This window comes from Hibiscus syriacus, unplaced genomic scaffold, assembly GCF_006381635.1.
Source record: "Hibiscus syriacus cultivar Baekdansim isolate YM2019G1 unplaced genomic scaffold, ASM638163v2 tig00111640_pilon, whole genome shotgun sequence".
Taxonomy (NCBI): Eukaryota; Viridiplantae; Streptophyta; class Magnoliopsida; order Malvales; family Malvaceae; genus Hibiscus; species Hibiscus syriacus.
Genome location: NW_024063142.1, coordinates 1,557,941 through 1,576,342, shown reverse-complemented (window position 1 = coordinate 1,576,342; position 18,402 = coordinate 1,557,941). Strand labels below are relative to the sequence as shown.

Here is an 18,402-nt window from a genome sequence, read left to right as displayed (position 1 = left end):
TGTTCGCTCCTGGTGTTTAGGGTGCAATGAAATATTTGGTCGTGTAATGAAGTTTTAAGAATCTATTTCCGCCACTGCCTTGTTTTAGGCCATTTAACCTGGCCCGTCCCTTCAAAAAAAACAAAACATGCGAGGATAATAATATTAATTATAATCATATTTTTCTCTCTTAAATTTTAATTAATTCAGATCAATTCGTGTTCAACTAAGTTCGTTTATTTTAAAGCTTGGAATTTAGGAAATTGTATGGTCAACACTTGAAGTTAGTCCCTGTTTTTGTCTTATGCCTAACTAAGTTGGATAAGGGTGAAAGCATAGTTCAACAGGTCTAGAAAGAATAGCAAGCGAAAGCAAATTGAATGTGGGTAAATGAATCGAACTTGAACGAATAAGATTATGTTCGTGTTTATATGTTTATTTTTAAAGGTGTTAATGTTCAGTTCATGTTCGTTTAAATTTATAATATCGTGTTTTTTGTTCATTTATTTATTTTTGAAGGTATTCGTATTCGTTCATTTATTGTTCGTGAACATGTTCATTTATATATATGTTCAATAACATGTTCATTTAGCGTTCATAAACATACTCATTTAATGTTTGAATTTTATTTTACCTTTTGATTTGCAAGCTAACAAATGTAAAATTATGCCACTAGTGTTTAAACTCTTTAAAATTCATAGTTTAAATTTCAACTTTTATAGTGTGTTCAGTTTAGTCACTACTTTCACAAATATTTAAAATATAGAAAAAATAAAAGAAAAAAGAGAATCGTGTAAACGAGCTTGTTCATGAGTATAAATGAACGAGTTGATAAATGAGCTCATAAACAAACTTATAAAAGAGTTTGTTAATAAAAGAGTTTGTTCGTGAACATAAATGAACCAAACACACCTACGTTTGTATTTGTGTTTGTTCGTTTATTAAATTAACATAAAAAAAATTGTCCATACTCATTTATTTAACTTAAAAATGAACATAAATAAATGTTATACAAATGATTTACGAATAGTTCATTGAACACTCTATTCATCTTCATCCCTAGGGAACATGGTGCGTTTGATTCACGGAATGTAAGATTACCAATAGGAATAAAATATTATCAGGGAATAGGATTATTGATAATGTTGTATTTTGTGTTTGGTTGGTTTAGCAGGAATGTAAAATTACCGTGTTTGGTTAAATGAATAAAAGATTATTTGAATGTATATTTGACCAAATTATCCTTATTATATATTTATATAATATTACAAGTTGGAAAATATTTATATATTTTCTTTAAAAAAAATTAAATTCATAAAATTTATATAATTTTTTACAAAATTAAAAATATAAAAAAAGTTTAATAAAATGGTAAATTTTATTTTAACTCCTGAACTTCATATAAAATTTTAATTATAGATTTTTTTTTGTAAATCTAAAATAGTTTAAGGATAAATTTGTACTTTAACCTTCGTAGAATTTTTATTATTCAATGACAGAAAAATGATATTTTTGAAAAAAAATTAAGGGCATTTTATTCCAAAACACCGATAATGTTACAATACCTAAGGGAAAGAAGGTAATGACATTCCCAGTAATATACCCAAAAAATCCACTATTAGTAATAAAACATTACCGAAATGACATTCCCGACCAACCAAAAGGGGAATGTGGATTCCATTCCCGGAATCCTACATTCCCCATCCAAACGGTCCCTAAGTCTCTTAATTTAGACTAGGCCTGTAAATGAACTGAACGTTCAGCGAACTGTTCGTGAATCGTGCGGCGGGAAGTTCGTTTATGTGCATTTATTTATTAAATGAACGAACATGAACAAGATTTTGTGTTCGTTTAATTAAATGAACGAACATGAACATAGGTCTCGTTCGTTCATTTACGTTCGTGAACGTTCAGTTATGTTCGTTTATGTTCATTCGATTATGTTCGTTTATGTGCGTTCATTTATGTTTAACCTAATATTCTTAAATCAATTTTGGTAACCAATTTATATGTATCTTAAAAATATTAATTAATCTGATATTCTGATGACCAACTCCATAATTAACCCAATTTTACATCTTTACCCATAAGCAATTAAGCGATAATACAAAAAAACCCTAAATCTAAAAAACAATATTTTCTCAACTCTCTCCAGCCCGTCACTCGCCGTTCTTGATTCTCCACTCTCCCCACTCTCCACAATTTTCATTTCTACAACGATTCGACAGAGCTGCAAGTCTTCAACTGCAACGATTCGACAGAGCTTCTTCTCTTTCCCTTCATCTTGGCATCTTGAACGTGATTTCATAAGGTAAATAATTTGAAAATTTTTTTGGTCTGTTAATTTTTTGTGTGAATTTAGGAATTTTTTATGGGTTTCAACGTTTTTTGGTCTGTTAAATCAAGGTTACATCTTTACTCTCTCTCATGCTTGGATTTGTTTTCCTTTCTTTATTTTTAACTATCCTTGTTAGATCAGATGCATTCAATTTCAAAGAGCTTTATCAATCCTGTTGAGTTCACTTGAATGGATCGGTGCTCTATGAATCGCAATTAAGACATAATGTAGTTCTTGCTTTAGTTCCATGTTTTTCTATCTTTTATATTTGTATTGTACTGTTTCTGGTTGAGGTCCGTTGTCTCCCTATTCAAAAAGGGACTTGTTATTCCTGTTATCTGCTCTACTTCACTACTGAGGTACTTCTAAGTGTAGTGTTAGCTCCTTATTCAGTCGGTTTGGTAAAGGTATTAAAACTAGCACAGTTAAATATGACCAACATATTAGAAGTGTCAATACTTTTACATTTGTCAAGTCAGAATTGGACACTTATTGTGGAGTTTTAATTGGTGAGCCTGGTGTATATTTTGATGCCTTGGGATGGTGGAAGGAGAACAATCTTAAATTTAGCATTTTGTCAAAATGGTTGTTGATATATTGACAATTCCGGTCACTATTGTTGCTTCTGAATATGCTTTCAGTGTTGGTGGGAGGGTTATTGATCCGCATCAATCCTCTTTAGGAACTAAGATGGTAGATATGCTTATTTGTGGAGCTGATTGATATCGTCAATACTATGGGTTGGATAAAAATAAAAACAAAGTATTTTTATGTTTTAAGTTTTATTGAATTTGGTTTTACAATGACTAATATATTTTTGGTTTTTTGATTTGTTGTAGCAAAACGAAGATCATACATGTTGACTTCCTTGAAAAGAGCATGAATGAATTGGTATAACATCGCTAATTTAGTATACTTTTCATCTTTTGTTATAACTCCTTTAATTTAATATAATTTTATTTGTTTGATTCTGATCAGGATGGATGATGAATTAACGACTGATCATAAATGCAAGTTGAATATGTTACGAATATTATTGAAGTTGTTTGGATTTCAAGAAGATTGTTTTGTCGAACAAATTAACTTTAAGACTTTAGTATGTTCATATAGTTTATTTATGATTTATGTATGTTTTTGCATTGTCGACTATTTTTCATGAAAGAACAATGGTTTGTAGGGTCTCCAACGTTTATGTTCGTGTTCATTTATGTTCGTGTTCGTTTATGTTCGTTTTAAACGAACGAACATGAACAAGTTATATTCCTTAATAAACGAACATGAACAAAAAAAAATATGTTCGTTTATGTTCGTTTATTTATTAAATGAACGAACATGAACATACCTCCGTTCGTGTGCGTTCGGTTCGTTTACAGCCTAATTTAGACATTCCATCTCTCTGAAATTCATCCATATTTTTTTAATAATTAAAATAATGGATACGTGTTTGGTTTGGTCTAATAGCTAATCATCATTTATATTCAAGTCTTGGTTTTTACCACTCTCAAATTCATTTATTTTTCTTTACTTTTCACTAATAATACAATGACATGTGTTATTTATTAACAATTGAATTTATTAAATTATTTAGAATTAAATTAATAGAACTTGTAAATATTGATGATTAAGTTTTTTGAACCACTTTAAATTACAATGGAATTGATAAAATGTATAATTTTTTAGATTAAAAATGTTATTTATAGCATATCATTTGACCATCTTGATGAAAACTCAAATGTCAGTGACTAAAATTGCAGAAAAAGATAATTTGATGATCAAAATAAGAGAGAGGTGATAGTTCGGTCAACAGATGTGTAGTTTATCCTAATTGTTAATCTTTTAAAAAGTATATATATATTCCATGCCGGGATATGATCATGATATTGCCATGTGAATGGAGGGATAGCGTGAATAATGGAATGTGACTGAGTTTTGGGTTTTTGCCAAACCCACATATTTGGAAAATTCAACCATGTTGACGTATTAAAGTTTCAAGTATCTTATTGTCTGTAATAGCTTTGGGAACAAGACAAGGATGCTGCAGCCTATGTGCCTTGGATGGTTTGATTTTCGGAATTGGTCCAATAGAATTAAAGCAGGTGGTGATGCTTATTTTCAAACAAAAGTAGCAGAAAATGTTGAAAATGTCACCCACTTGAGCCCTGTTGACTAAGGTAACATCAGCACAAGCGATTAAGCTCCTGTACATAATGGTGCACTCGATTCGATTTGATTCGGTCTGATTTTTCACTAAAATATGAATCGAATCGTATTTTAAGGATTTTTGAAAATTGAAATTGAAATCGAAACTGAATAGTATAAAATCTGCTGTTTTCATTTTAATTTGGTTCGGTTCGATTTTATTGTTTTAACTATTCATAAATTTTCAAATTCAATCTAAAATACAAATTTAAAACTTGAATCGATTGAAAATATATAAATTTAAATTTATAAAAAATATTATTAGCTTTATTTTATTTATTTATTTCGGTCTTATAATAAATTCAAAATGAATTTGTTTTGGATATTATTTTCTTTTATTTCTCTCATTCGGTTTGATTTGGTTCAAACTGTTTCCATATGGAAAATCTGAATACGAATCGAATTATATATTTATTTTTTTAAACCGGACCAAAACTGACCACAAATTAAAAAACTCAAACCAAATCAAATCGCATAATTCGATTCGAAACGATTTTTTGATTTTTTAGAGAATTACCTGATTTTTTAGGTCCTGGTCGGTGGGTTGACGGGCCAGGTATTTTTGAACACCCCTAAATAGTATTGACAAAAACCAATATTTAAATAAATAAATAAAACAAACGTTTAATGTCAAATAATTAAAAATCATTTTAAATATATTTTGACTTGTACTCATCTAAATTAATAAAATAAAATAAATAAATTACATGTGAACAATAGAGACGTACATTTTCCCAAAGTGTAACGTAATCATCCCATACCATCCGCTACAACTATGGTCTAAATTTCATTTCAATATTTTAAAAAAAAACTGATTATATTACTGCAAATGTCAATATTAGGGATGGGCATAGGTCGGGTTTTTGGTCCACCTGACCCGACTACAGAATAAGGAATTCGTCACCTGAGATCCAACCAGACCAAAACAAGTTTTCACTCAATTCGATATATAACCCAAAACCCGACTTGACCCGAACATCACATAAAAAAATAACTCGATCCGAACTTAATATTTTTTTTAAAAATCCGACCCGACTGATCGGATCGGAACCCATCGAGATAGGGTCCCATGCTCATCCCTAGTCAATATCAGCGTGAAAGTCATCAAGTATTAGTTAACAAAGCATATATTTAAATAACGAATATGATATGTGTCATTGCCAATGCCATGACTCAACCCACCGATTTGTGGGCCTCAAATTTCACTTCCATTTTCATACCTCTTTTTTATCTGTTACTTTGAAAAAAAAAATCTTAGATTTAAAATACTAATTATTAAATAAGGTTTGACTTTTATTCTCTAATATACTAAAATTACGAAACTAGAAACGAGTAATATTTACATGCATCCACTGAAATAATTTTACTCAACAATGCCTCTACTATTGTCAGTTTTGTTTAAGAGTAAATCGTTTACCTTTACGTACTATGAAATTATTAAAATATTATATTAATTCGACGCATTTAGTTTTATCCGATGGATTAATTGATCGTTTCCTGCATTATTATTGCAGTAAACAGTGTCGTATTTGGTTTTGCTTTATATGTTAAATCATGAAGAACTGAAGCAAGCAGAATTTGAAATTGAATGGATCTCCTTGCGTTCACACTTGCTCCAATCTTTTCACACCTGAATCTCCTACACTTTTCAAACCCACAAGAAACCCTTTTGCTTTTCGCATCTTTAATCTTGCCCTTAATTTCGTTGTTCTCTACATATACAAGGAACGCTCAGCTCTTCTGACCAAAGAGCCATTTTTTTCTTCACTGTTTGCTTTGAAATGAATAGCGGCGACAATTACAGGCGACGCCGGAAGGATAAATTTTCCGACGATGAAGATAGCTGTTCCACCGGCCACGAACCCAAGAAGAGGGATTTGAATGGTATCATCACTTCATTACTGTTGCTTGAAGAGCAAGGAAAGCGAGACCGCGAAGAGCAAGACGAAGCATCCAATGAGGAGAAATCGATTTTGGAGTCGAACCACAAGAGAAAAACTCGAACCATGTTCGAATTCTATACCAATCTACAAGATTACTACTCCGAAATCGACGAAACCGACCGTGTGAAGAGGAAGATGTCCCGAGCCATGGCAGCATCAGTCGCCGCCGCCGCTGTTGGGCAAACGGAAAACCAATCACCCGACCAACAAAACAAACAATCCGGATCGGTTCAGCAGAGGCGGTTATGGGTGAAAGACAGATCGAAGGCCTGGTGGGACGAGTGCAACCGACCCGATTACCCCGACGATGAGTTCAAGAAGGCGTTTAGGATGAGTAAGTCAACGTTCGAGCTCATTTGCGAAGGGCTCAACTCCGTTATCGCCAAAGAAGACACGACGTTACGGAACGCCATCCCCGTCAAGCAAAGGGTGGCGGTTTGCATTTGGCGGTTAGCAACGGGCGAACCGTTACGACTCGTTTCGAAACGGTTCGGTTTGGGCATCTCGACGTGTCACAAGTTGATCCTCGAAGTCTGTTCGGCGATACGCAGCGTTTTGATGCCGAAATATTTACACTGGCCGGACGAGGATTCGTTGCGGAAAATAAAAGAAGAAATCGAGACCGTTTCGGGTATACCAAATGTCGTCGGATCAATGTACACGACGCATATCCCGATTATAGCACCGAAGATGAGCGTGGCGGCGTATTTCAACAAGAGACACACGGAGCGGAACCAGAAAACCTCGTACTCGATCACCGTTCAAGGCGTCGTAGATACAAGGGGAGTTTTCACGGATGTCTGTATAGGGTGGCCAGGCTCGATGAACGATGATCAAGTGCTTGAAAAATCAGCTCTGTATCAGAGGGCAAACGGGGGACTACTGAAAGGAGTTTGGATTGTTGGGAGCTCTGGGTATCCATTAATGGACTGGGTTTTGGTTCCTTACACGCAACAACATTTGACTTGGACACAGCACGCTTTCAATGAAAAGATTGGGGAGATTCAAAAGGTGGCCAAGGAAGCGTTTGGGAGATTGAAAGGAAGGTGGTGTTGTTTGCAGAAAAGGACGGAGGTCAAGTTGCAGGATTTGCCTGTTGTACTGGGAGCTTGTTGTGTTTTGCATAATATCTGCGAAATGAGAGATGAAGGGATTGACCCAGACTTGGAATTTGAGACTGTGGACGATGAAATGGTCCCTGAAGTTGCTTTGAAATCGGTAAGTTCAATGAAGGCTAGAGATGCTATTGCTCACAATCTTTTACACCATGGTCTTGCTGGCACTGCTTTTCTGTAATTTACAACAACAAAATTGATGTGCGCACTATATGTTGTTTGAAAGATTATAAATTTATTTTTTGATATGTAATAGAACATTGTTATAGGGATTGATTGTAAATTTGTTCGAAGGGATGTGTAAAATTATCATACTTGTTCCCTCTTGCAAGTGAAATATTTAGTTTTGAATTGTAGTGTTAATGCCAACATTTAAAATATTTACACTTGTTCTATTATTGAGTAATGAATGGGAATGAAATCAAACATAAACAATATTCTTTTAGATTTTCATACGTGTCATTTTTTAAAATGCCATTTAGTATTTTTATAGAATTATTTTTGTTTATGGGTCTGAGACGGTAATTATAAAAGGGGAGAAAAGCTGACTATTTATTTCACAATATTTCAACTTTGCTAAAAAATTCGCCAAGGAACGGCGTCTTTATCATTCACAGCTGTAATCTTTCTTGGATGACTTCGACCCCCCACCCCAAACTTTTATTCATCTCTCTGCCTGTGTCGGAACATTCTTCGCCAAACGAAACAGTGGCAACAAAGATTCTTTTCATACTTAGTCTGCGGCTTTCGTTAGAGGACGGACGAAAGAATTTATATGGGGCTACTAACACAGAAAATTACATTAAGATTTGAAGGGATGCGAGACTATAAAGTCATAAAAAGTGTGAAATTATGTAAAATGGTATTGTATTAAGTAATGCAAATTGGGTTGCATTCAGAGACATGTCCATGTCATGATGAATCACAATCAGCTCGCAGATGGAAAGGAAAACGTGCGTATTGGATTCTCAAGGCCAATGATCTTAATGGGCAAAATCAACGAGATAATGCTCTCTAAATTTTTATTTCACGATATAATGCTTGTACATATTATTTGCTGAGATAGTGTGAATTCTACAGTGAAGCCGTAGGTCGCCATACACTCCGGGCGACCAAGTAGGTCGTCATGCACTCCGGGCGACCAAGGAGTGTGCATGGCTTTGCATGGCTCAACGTCGTTGCATGCAACGTTTGGCATGGTTCTGGGTAGGTAGCCAGGGCATCCCAGCAACATGCATGCTTTGCATGGCCCGCGAACGAAGCTTTCACGTGCTCTGCTCTTGTTGCGCCTCTGCTCCCATGCAGCGTGAATTCAGCTGCATTATTGCAGCCCGCTCACGTGAATGACTCAGGTGATATAATTGAAGCAGAGTTTAGACGATGGTTGTATTATATATTGGATGGATGGGGTTAATGAGTGAAACATAAAAGAAAGAAAAGGAGAAGATAGCAAGGGAGAAGATAGCAGAGAAAAGGAGGAAGAAGAAAGGGAGAGCACAACATCGAGGTAAGTTTTTTAATTATTTTAATTAGTTTATTATTTTAAATGATTAGATTGTTAGTTTATGGTTTAAGGTAAAACAAAATTTTAGTTAAATAGTTAGTTTAAGGTAAAACAAAAATTTAGTTAATTAGTTTGTTAGTTTAAGTTATATTATTGTTAGTTTAGTTTAAGTTATATCATACATAAATATAAAATTATTTAATTAGTTTGTTTGATGGTTATATATTAAAAAATAATTAATTAGTGTGTTAGTTAGTCTAATATTTTAATTAGTTTGTAGTTAGTTAAATAGTTAAGTTATATTTTGGTTGTTGAATTTATATTATATACAAAATTAGTTAATTAGTTTATTAGTAGTTTAAGTTTTATTATAATAAAAAATAGTTTATTAGTTTAAGTTATATAAAAGAATAATTATTTAAATTAGTTTATTGTTATAAATTATTAGTTTATTAGTTTATTACTATAAATTAGGGTAAAACAAAAAATTAGTTAATTAGTTTGTTAGTTTAAGTTATATTATTGTTAGTTTAAGTTATATCATATAGAAATAAAAAATTATTTAATTAGTATGTTTGATAGTTACATATTAATAAAAAATAATTAGTTAGTTTGTTAGTCGTTATTTATATATAAAAAATATGTAATTAGTTTGTGTTAGTTAAATAGTTAAGTTATATTTGTTTGTTAAATTTATATTATATAAAAAATTAGTTAATTAGTTTTTTAGTTTAAGTTATATTAAATAATAGTTTATTAGTTAAAGTTATATTAAAGAATAGTTAAAGTTATATTAAAGAATAGTTTAATAGTTGTTTAAGGAAAAATTTACATTTAACTTATATTTTAAAAAGTTTAGTTTGTTAGTTTATTAGTTTAATATATTATAAGTTATTATAATAAATTTTTTTGTTGTGTTGTAAAATAGCCAGTTAGTTAGATTATATTAAATGATTTTTTAAATATTGTTGTTTAATATTTTTTTATAGATTCATTCCAATGGCTGACCAAATTTCACTGCTGAGACTTGACAATGAACATATTTCAAGTCATTTGGGAATAATGGTGAATAAAATATTTGTTTAATGAATTATAATTAAAAAATATTTGAATATTATTTTATGATTGTGATAAATTTTTTTGTATTATTTAATTGTAGGAGGACGAGCAGCGAATCCTTCGTCTTCGGCTACATAAAGTGCCCAAGCCACACCCATTGATAGAAGAAAACTTGCAAGAGGCTGGATTTTGGTATGTAACATTTGTGCGAGATTACAAGTTGGTCTCAGGTTTGATCAGTGCGTTGATTGAATGTTGGAGACCAGAAACGCACATGTTTCATTTGCCTTGTGGCGAATGTACGATAACTCTGGAGGATGTGGCAATACAACTCGGGGTCCAAACTAATGGGATGATGATAGTAATGTCACATAAGTTTAATAATGTGGCACAACTTTGTAGTTTGTTTCTTGGGAAAGCGCCCGTACCACCAGAGTGTAGAGGGTGGCGTGTGAGGTTGTAATGGTTGAAGACTGAATTTCAACTTCAACCAAATAGTATGGAGCACGAAATTATATATGCAACACGAGCATATATATTACAGTTGATTGGGGGAATTTTGATGCCTGATAAATCCGGTAGTTATGTTCGCACTCAATATCTCTTTTTTTTAACAAATTTTAAAAATAGTAGGCAATATAGCAGGGGTTCGGCGATATTGGTGTTTTGTATCGTGAGATGTGCAAGACGTCATTAGTCGTGAATGATAATAATACAGTATAAATCGGTGGATGTTGTTGCTGCTACAATCATGGGCTTGGTATAGACTTCCATTTTTGACACCGATTAGTCGGATTGCTGTTGACTTTCCACTCGCCGGAAGGTAATATGAATCCTCTATTTTAATATAAAATATTAATTAGAAAATATTTATTTTGATTAAAATTATTGAATAAAATGTCACTATTTTTGTTTTGATTGATATACAGATAGAGGCATAAAATTGAAGGCACAGGGTTTGTGCACAACAACATTAAAGAGTTCAGGCTGAAGATCGATATTAAGACCAAAAAGGAGGTCTGTTATTTTTAATTATTATTTAAATTAACTATATTATTTGATTTAAATCAATTTTATTGTTTTTGTAATTTTACAGTTTAATTGAAGACCATACATGAATGAAGAAATACTTGCGTTGATACCGCACGATATTTTAGATGGGTTTCAATATTGGTGTGATGTTACACCATTGATCAATTTTACTTTTGTTGAGATCCAATTTGGGGATAGAGTGTTGAGGCAATTCCACTTCCACCAACCTATTCCGCGGAGTCCATGGGATCATGACCTCCTCCAAAACTTAGATGGTCGTCGTCAGGTGAATTGGGTTGAGACGCATGACGACCTGCACAGATTTGATGATCTCGTAAAGACAATGTTAATAGGGTTGAGAAGCATGCAACCTACATTAATGTTTGGAATAATAGGGCTTCATTCATGCCAACTCTTGACGACATTCAAGACGACAACTTTAATTTTGAGACTTCGGTTTACCTTACTTATTTTTTGGATAATGGAAAGCCGTTCATGACAATAATGGTAGAGAGGAGACAATTTTTGAGGTTTAAAAATATTTGGTAAAGATGAATACTCTCTACCGAGTGGGAGTTGGAGTTCATCTCAACAACCTGAATAGGAAATGACCGATGTGGATAATAGCGCACCACAACTGTTCGGCGATGCGGGATCGTTGCATCACGCAGTTGATGATTCTACTGTCCCGGCATACATACCAGAGTTTGTGCAGCCTGAGGCACTCATCTACTCTCCCATGTTTTTGTCGACGTATGACTTTGAACACATGGCAGTTCAAATGCCCCCAATGAATGAGGAGGATGGATATCATACTCCTGAGCAACCGCAACGCCACAACGTATCAGACGTCCGCCCCGTCATTATCATTCAACAACACCCCGACATCGACAACAATTGTAAACTCGTTTGCTATTTGTTACAAATTGTATATTGAAATTAAACTATTTGTAACCTTAACAATGATTTTTAGTATCAAATCATTATTATAATTTCATTACTAGTAATAATTAATAAATCATTAGTATCAAATAATTAAATATTAATAATAAATCATTATTAATAATAATTAGTATTAAATCATTATTATAAAATCATTATTAAATCATTATTATAATGATTATTATTAAATCATTATTATCATTATTATTAAATTATTATTATAATGATTATTATTAAATCATTATTATCATTATTATTAAATCATTATTATAATGATTATTACTAAATCATTATTATAATGATTATTATCAAATCATTAAATATTAAAATTATTATAAAATCATTATTATCATGATTATTATTAAATCATTATTATAATGATTATTATCAAATCATTACTAAATCATCAAATATTAAAATCATTATTAAATCATTATTATTAAATCATTATTATAATGATATTATTAAATCATTATTATTAAATTATTATTATAATGATTTTTACTAAATCATTATTATAATGATTATTATCAAATCATTACTAAATCATCAAATCATCAAATATTAAAATCATTATAACATCATTATTATAATGATTATTACTAAATCATTACTATAATGATTATTATCAAATCATTATTAAATCATCAAATCATTAAATATTAAAATCTTTATTAAATCATTATTATAATGATTATTACTAAATCATTATTAAATTATTATTAAATCATTATTAAATCATAGTCTATCTCGTACATGTGAGGAGTAGCTTCATACGGTGCCGGAACTTCATCAATTGCACCTCCACCGAAAATATTTTCATCGTCACCCAAAACGGGTTCTTCGGTTTCTTCATCTTCGCTTGAATCATCATGAATTTCTCCCCATCGATTTTCAGTATCAATATCAACAACCAATTATGGTATGTTTCTCGTCTCATACTCTGCTGCTGCAGATGTCCCTCCGACTTCATTTACACTTTCCAATAGTGCCATAAAACTGTTCGGGAACTTGTATGTCGGCTCCTCAAACTGACTATATAAAGCCATTTCAGATGATTTTGAGTCACACCTCTTGATGACCCAGGAACATCACAAATGTTACGCACATCAACAAATAACTCAATAATTGTTATATTGGTTGACTCATGTAATCCAACCATGGTTCCAATATCATCATCTTCTTCAAGTGGAACTGCAACATATCTGACTGGGTTGAGGCATATCATAAACCTATACCTCAAACCATCAACTGCAACTTAAATTTTTCTTTCTATCTTATGCTTCATTTCTATAAATGTGATGTCTTTTTTTAACATCATATTTATTGGTTTTTTAGACTGAAAAACTACTCCGATCTCATTTTCCATAATATGCCCATTATAATGGACAATCGTGAAAAAGTTGTTGCTCATTTTCTTTACAAATAAAAAAATCAATAAATTTAGATTAAAAAATTATATAAGATAATTTCATAAATCATTAAATAATTAAATATAATATAATATACTATTATATTAACGATCAAATAAAATTTGTTATTTAACTTGATTGTTTGATTACTAATATTACTAATAATGATTTAATAATTATTATTATTCTAATGATTTGATATTTAATGATTTAATAATAATATGATTTAGTCATGATTACTAATAATTATTTATTATAAATATTTAATGATTTATATTTGATATTAATCATTTAGTAATGATTACTAATAATAATATTAGTTTGATAATATTTTTTTATTTTTTAAAATATCAAACACATTTGTTAGGCAAAACTATTGAGATAATGTTCTCGAAAGGATTATTTCACGAGATAATGCATTGGCCGGATTATTTCATTCAATTAATTTTTACTCCTTATTAATTTACACATATAATATAAATTAAACAAAATATTTTTTTAAAAACACTAAATATTTTTAAATACAAAATTTTTTTAAACGAAAATTATCTCGCACAAATTAGTTTATATAATCTAATATAAACTTACTAACTAACTAATTTACACATACACAACAACTAAAAATGGACAACAAAAAATAATAAATTACCCGCGTATTTGTGCCTTCTTCCTTTCCTTTCTTTTCCTTTCTGGTTTTTTTCTTCGAATCAATCTGTACGTGGGCAAATATTGTGGAATAATGCCTTGTATGTGTAAACAAAATATTTCTTTAAACAACAATAAATTAAACAAATTAATTTTATATAATCTAATATATTATAATATAACTTAAACTAATAAACGATTTTTATTATAATATAACTTAGTTAAAACAACAAACTAACAAACTAATTAAGCACTAATTAATTTTTTTATAATATAACTTCAACAAACAACCTAATATACGTTTAAAGATACTAACAAATTAATTAATTTTTTTATATTTAATAACTTAAACTAAGAAACTAATTAACTAATTTTTTATATAATATAATATATAACTTAAACTAACAAACTAATAATTTATACTAACAAACTAATTAACTAAATTTTAATTTTACCCTAAACCTTAAGCTAACAAACTAATAATTTCATATAATAAACTAAATTAAACAATAAAAAATTACCTCAAAAAAGAATGTTTGAGCTTTTATCTTCTTTTATTCTTCTTCATTTTCTTTCTCTCGAAAAGTTTCTATATGTGTTGCTTTTGCTTCTGCTTTTACCCTAAACCCTCATATCCTCTATTTAAAGCAAATGAGCATTGGAGAGCGTCATTAATTTGGCTGTTGAATCAAATAATATTGAGCATTGAATCGTGTAACTATTGAGCGTTGAAAGGCTGCAATTCAACAGCAATATTTGTTGCATTTAACAGCTAAATTAACGATGCAATAATGTAACTATGGATGCAGAAATCTCCCAGCTATGGATGCAACGCATGCACGAGGGAGCAGAGGGTTAAGTTTGGTCGTCAGCTTGGTCGCCAGGCGTGCATGGTGACCTACCATGTCGCCAAGACTGCTTGGCGACCTACACAAAGAAAATTCTATGTGCATGGGCCATGCACTGCTCCCTGGATAGCTCGCACTCACTCCTTGGTCGCCCAGAGTGCATGGCGACCTACGGCTTCACTGTAGAATTCACATTATCTCAACAAATAATATGTCCAAAGCATTATATCGTGAAATAAAAATTAGAGAGCATTATCTCGTTGATTTTATCTAGTAATACGTATCACCCCTATTAAACTAAAAAAATAAAATAGTAAATTGTGTGCTGCACAGGTTTCGAACCAAAGAAAAGTGGCAATTAAATGGATGCCTAAATCACCCCACCAGTTTGTACATTACAGCATATTTTATATAACTAATGCAATTAATGGCAGGAAACAAGAAGTAAAAATGCAAATTGGAAGGCACAACAAGGATAAAATTACTTAGCCCAATCACAATTTAAATATGATTTTATTAATTTTTATATTTTTATTAATGGAAACATAATTCTTAATTTGTACTTATTAATTATGATTTATATTATTTTTTTATATTTCTAATCTTTTTGTTAATGGAAGAAATGATTCTTTATTTTTATTTATTAACTATAATTTATAACATTTTTATATATTTTTAATTTTTATTAATGAATAAATATTCTTAGTTTTTATCTCTTAACTACAATTTACAACATTTATATATATATTTATTTATTTTAATGAAAAAATCATTCTGAACTTTTATTTATTAGTTATAATTTAATTTTTTTTTTTTAATTGAATAAATATTTATTAATTGTATTTATTAATTATAACTTAATAGTTATATACAATATTAAATTATAATTAATGAATAAAATTAATTTTTTATAGTAAAAGTTAAGAATTATTTCTTCCATTAATAAAGTTTAAAAACTAAAAAAAATGTGGTGAATTATATTCAAATATGTAATTGAACTTAATGATTAAAATAATTTCATAATTTGTCCCAATTTGCATTTTTATTCCTTTTTTTTTTGTTAGTAAACTGAATAAGTATATATAGCATGTTGTCAAAAGGAACCAAATGAGGGTTTGGTGGAGTGGTTTTGTCGCGTGTTTGATTTTCCGTTGTCTCAGGTTCAATTCTAGCCTAGCTGTCAATTCACCATTTCTTTTTCTTATTCACCACCTTATTAAAAGAATTAAATACATTTAAATAAAAAATTAAGAAAATATCTTTTAACCAGATAATAAAAGAACTCGAACGTGCTATCTTATGGCTAACCTCATTTGGTCCGTGACAATAACATGTGTCACAATTTAATTTGAGATTAAATTTATTTTAATTAAAATAAATTATATCAAAATTAATAGAATATATAAATATTAATGATCAAATATATAATTATACCAAGTTTCTTAACTGTCACATCTTCTGTTAAAGGTTAACCATCAGTGATTTGATTGAATCGTTTAAATAATTGTATGGTCTAATTGATCAAATCAAAAAATCGGTGATCAAAATAATTTTTAATTATAATTGAGTGGTCACCCGTATAGATTACCCAAAGATAAATTTTATAAGCAAAACGTAAGCACGTAAAAAGGACAACCGTGACCACGTCTCTCTGCCAAACAGTTTGTTGTCAGTAATAAGGATCCCTCGCTTATCTTTCTGCAACTCCCCTTTCCCATGTTTCTTGAAACCTGAATCCCGAAGAGGGAACCCCTTTGCTCAGTGGTTATTACCGTGGCTGGTTTTGGTTTCATTGTACATAAATATATCAACAACAACAACAAAAATATATTCTCATATGTAATGGGGTAAGGGAGAGATAGGGTAGTAGGATGTCCCCAACGCCAAGTTGAGAGTAATTTCTGTGGAAGACCTCCGACAGTCAGAAAATTTAAAAATAAATATAAAATTCAATGAATGTATAAATAGATAAATAAATATATAGTTGAACATTCTTCATATACCGTCTTCATATGCGCGTTTGTAATGGGAAGTAATCCCTGCAAATAAATCCATGCATAAAAATATCTGCATATAGACAGAAACGTAAGACCCGACTAAATTTAAAAAGAGGAAACATGAAGAGAAGGATAAACAGAAGTCATCGATAGCAAGCTACGAGAAGGAATAAAGTCAAATGGGTTAAAACCTAAACTAAGGTAACACTACTCCGTTACCCTAGTTCTAAGCCTTCATAGATTCCAATGACAGAAACGTATAAAAATTATAAGTCATGGAAATTACTACAAAAGCATTAAAAATAAGACATAGATGCTACACCCTATGGCTGTGACCCACACTACTCGGCTACCCTGGTCTTAAGTCTCCATAATTTCCTATCAGAGGTCATGTCCTCGGTAAGGGCTAAATTTTAATACAAAATTTTAAAATTTTCATTTTAATAATATACTTTTAAGTTGATTCAATGACTATGAGTTGAAACCTTTGAAGAGTTCTAGGTTTGATTTCTCTCCTTGCTAAAATATTTATCTCGTTTTGATCGACTAGTAAGGTGACTACGTGTGTTGTCGTCTTATTATAAGGTAAATACTTATTTAGGAATTAACATGTAAGCGTAATTTTCATTAAACATGTGAATATACTAACTCAATTGTCGTTAACAGTGACATTCTGATCAAAAAAATCAATTTTAATGATCAAAGTAAAAACATATGAAAAATTCAATGATTTAATTTTATATAAATTATCAACTAGTATAATTAATCACTTTCTTGGTAAGCAAGGATCAATTCATATGACATAAACTTCATAGCTAAAATTAGCACCAGTTTTCAAGATACTGCTCCATAGTTGTACGTTGACACTTTAAAAAGCTTGAAAGGGGATTAACGTGCAGTCCAAGCAATTTTCATCTGCAGGACTGCAACTATCGTTCTTAAACTGAAAAAAGGCAACCAAAGCCTCTTTCTCTTCCCTTAAAACTTGCTCGATCCACTAAACGAAACAGTTGTGTTTTGAGAGAAACTGCCTGTCCCGAGTGCTGTCACACATGACCAGTTCTTTGTATAGAGTTCTCATGTCACCCACTCTCAGAAATGTGCGTTTTTCTTTCATATACAAAATCTGAAATAATACAGAAGTGACCCATCGATTGGATATCATCACATGATCAATAAATGTCACTGTCCAATAACAGATGGACACGTTGATGGAGGGGGTACTCCTGCTAGACCCAGATGACCTGGATCTTTTTGTACTGGACCATTTGGTCTAATTATGGTACAACTTACCACGCACGAGATATAAATTTATTCATATATATAGAATGAGTTTATGGCAGAGTGTTGCTGGTTTCACAGCTAAATTTCACTGTGAAAATTCCTTGT

At 30.9% G+C, this 18,402-nt stretch overlaps 1 protein-coding gene across 1 annotated transcript; it reads left to right on the top strand.

The window, feature by feature from the left end:
• The first annotated feature begins 6,215 nt into the window (after positions 1–6,215).
• Positions 6,216–7,760, top strand: LOC120166505 (protein ALP1-like). The gene has a single exon (XM_039175768.1). The coding sequence runs from the start codon at positions 6,298–6,300 to the stop codon at positions 7,753–7,755; it is 1,458 nt and encodes a 485-aa protein (XP_039031699.1). The 5' UTR covers positions 6,216–6,297; the 3' UTR covers positions 7,756–7,760.
• The last annotated feature ends 10,642 nt before the right edge of the window (positions 7,761–18,402 follow it).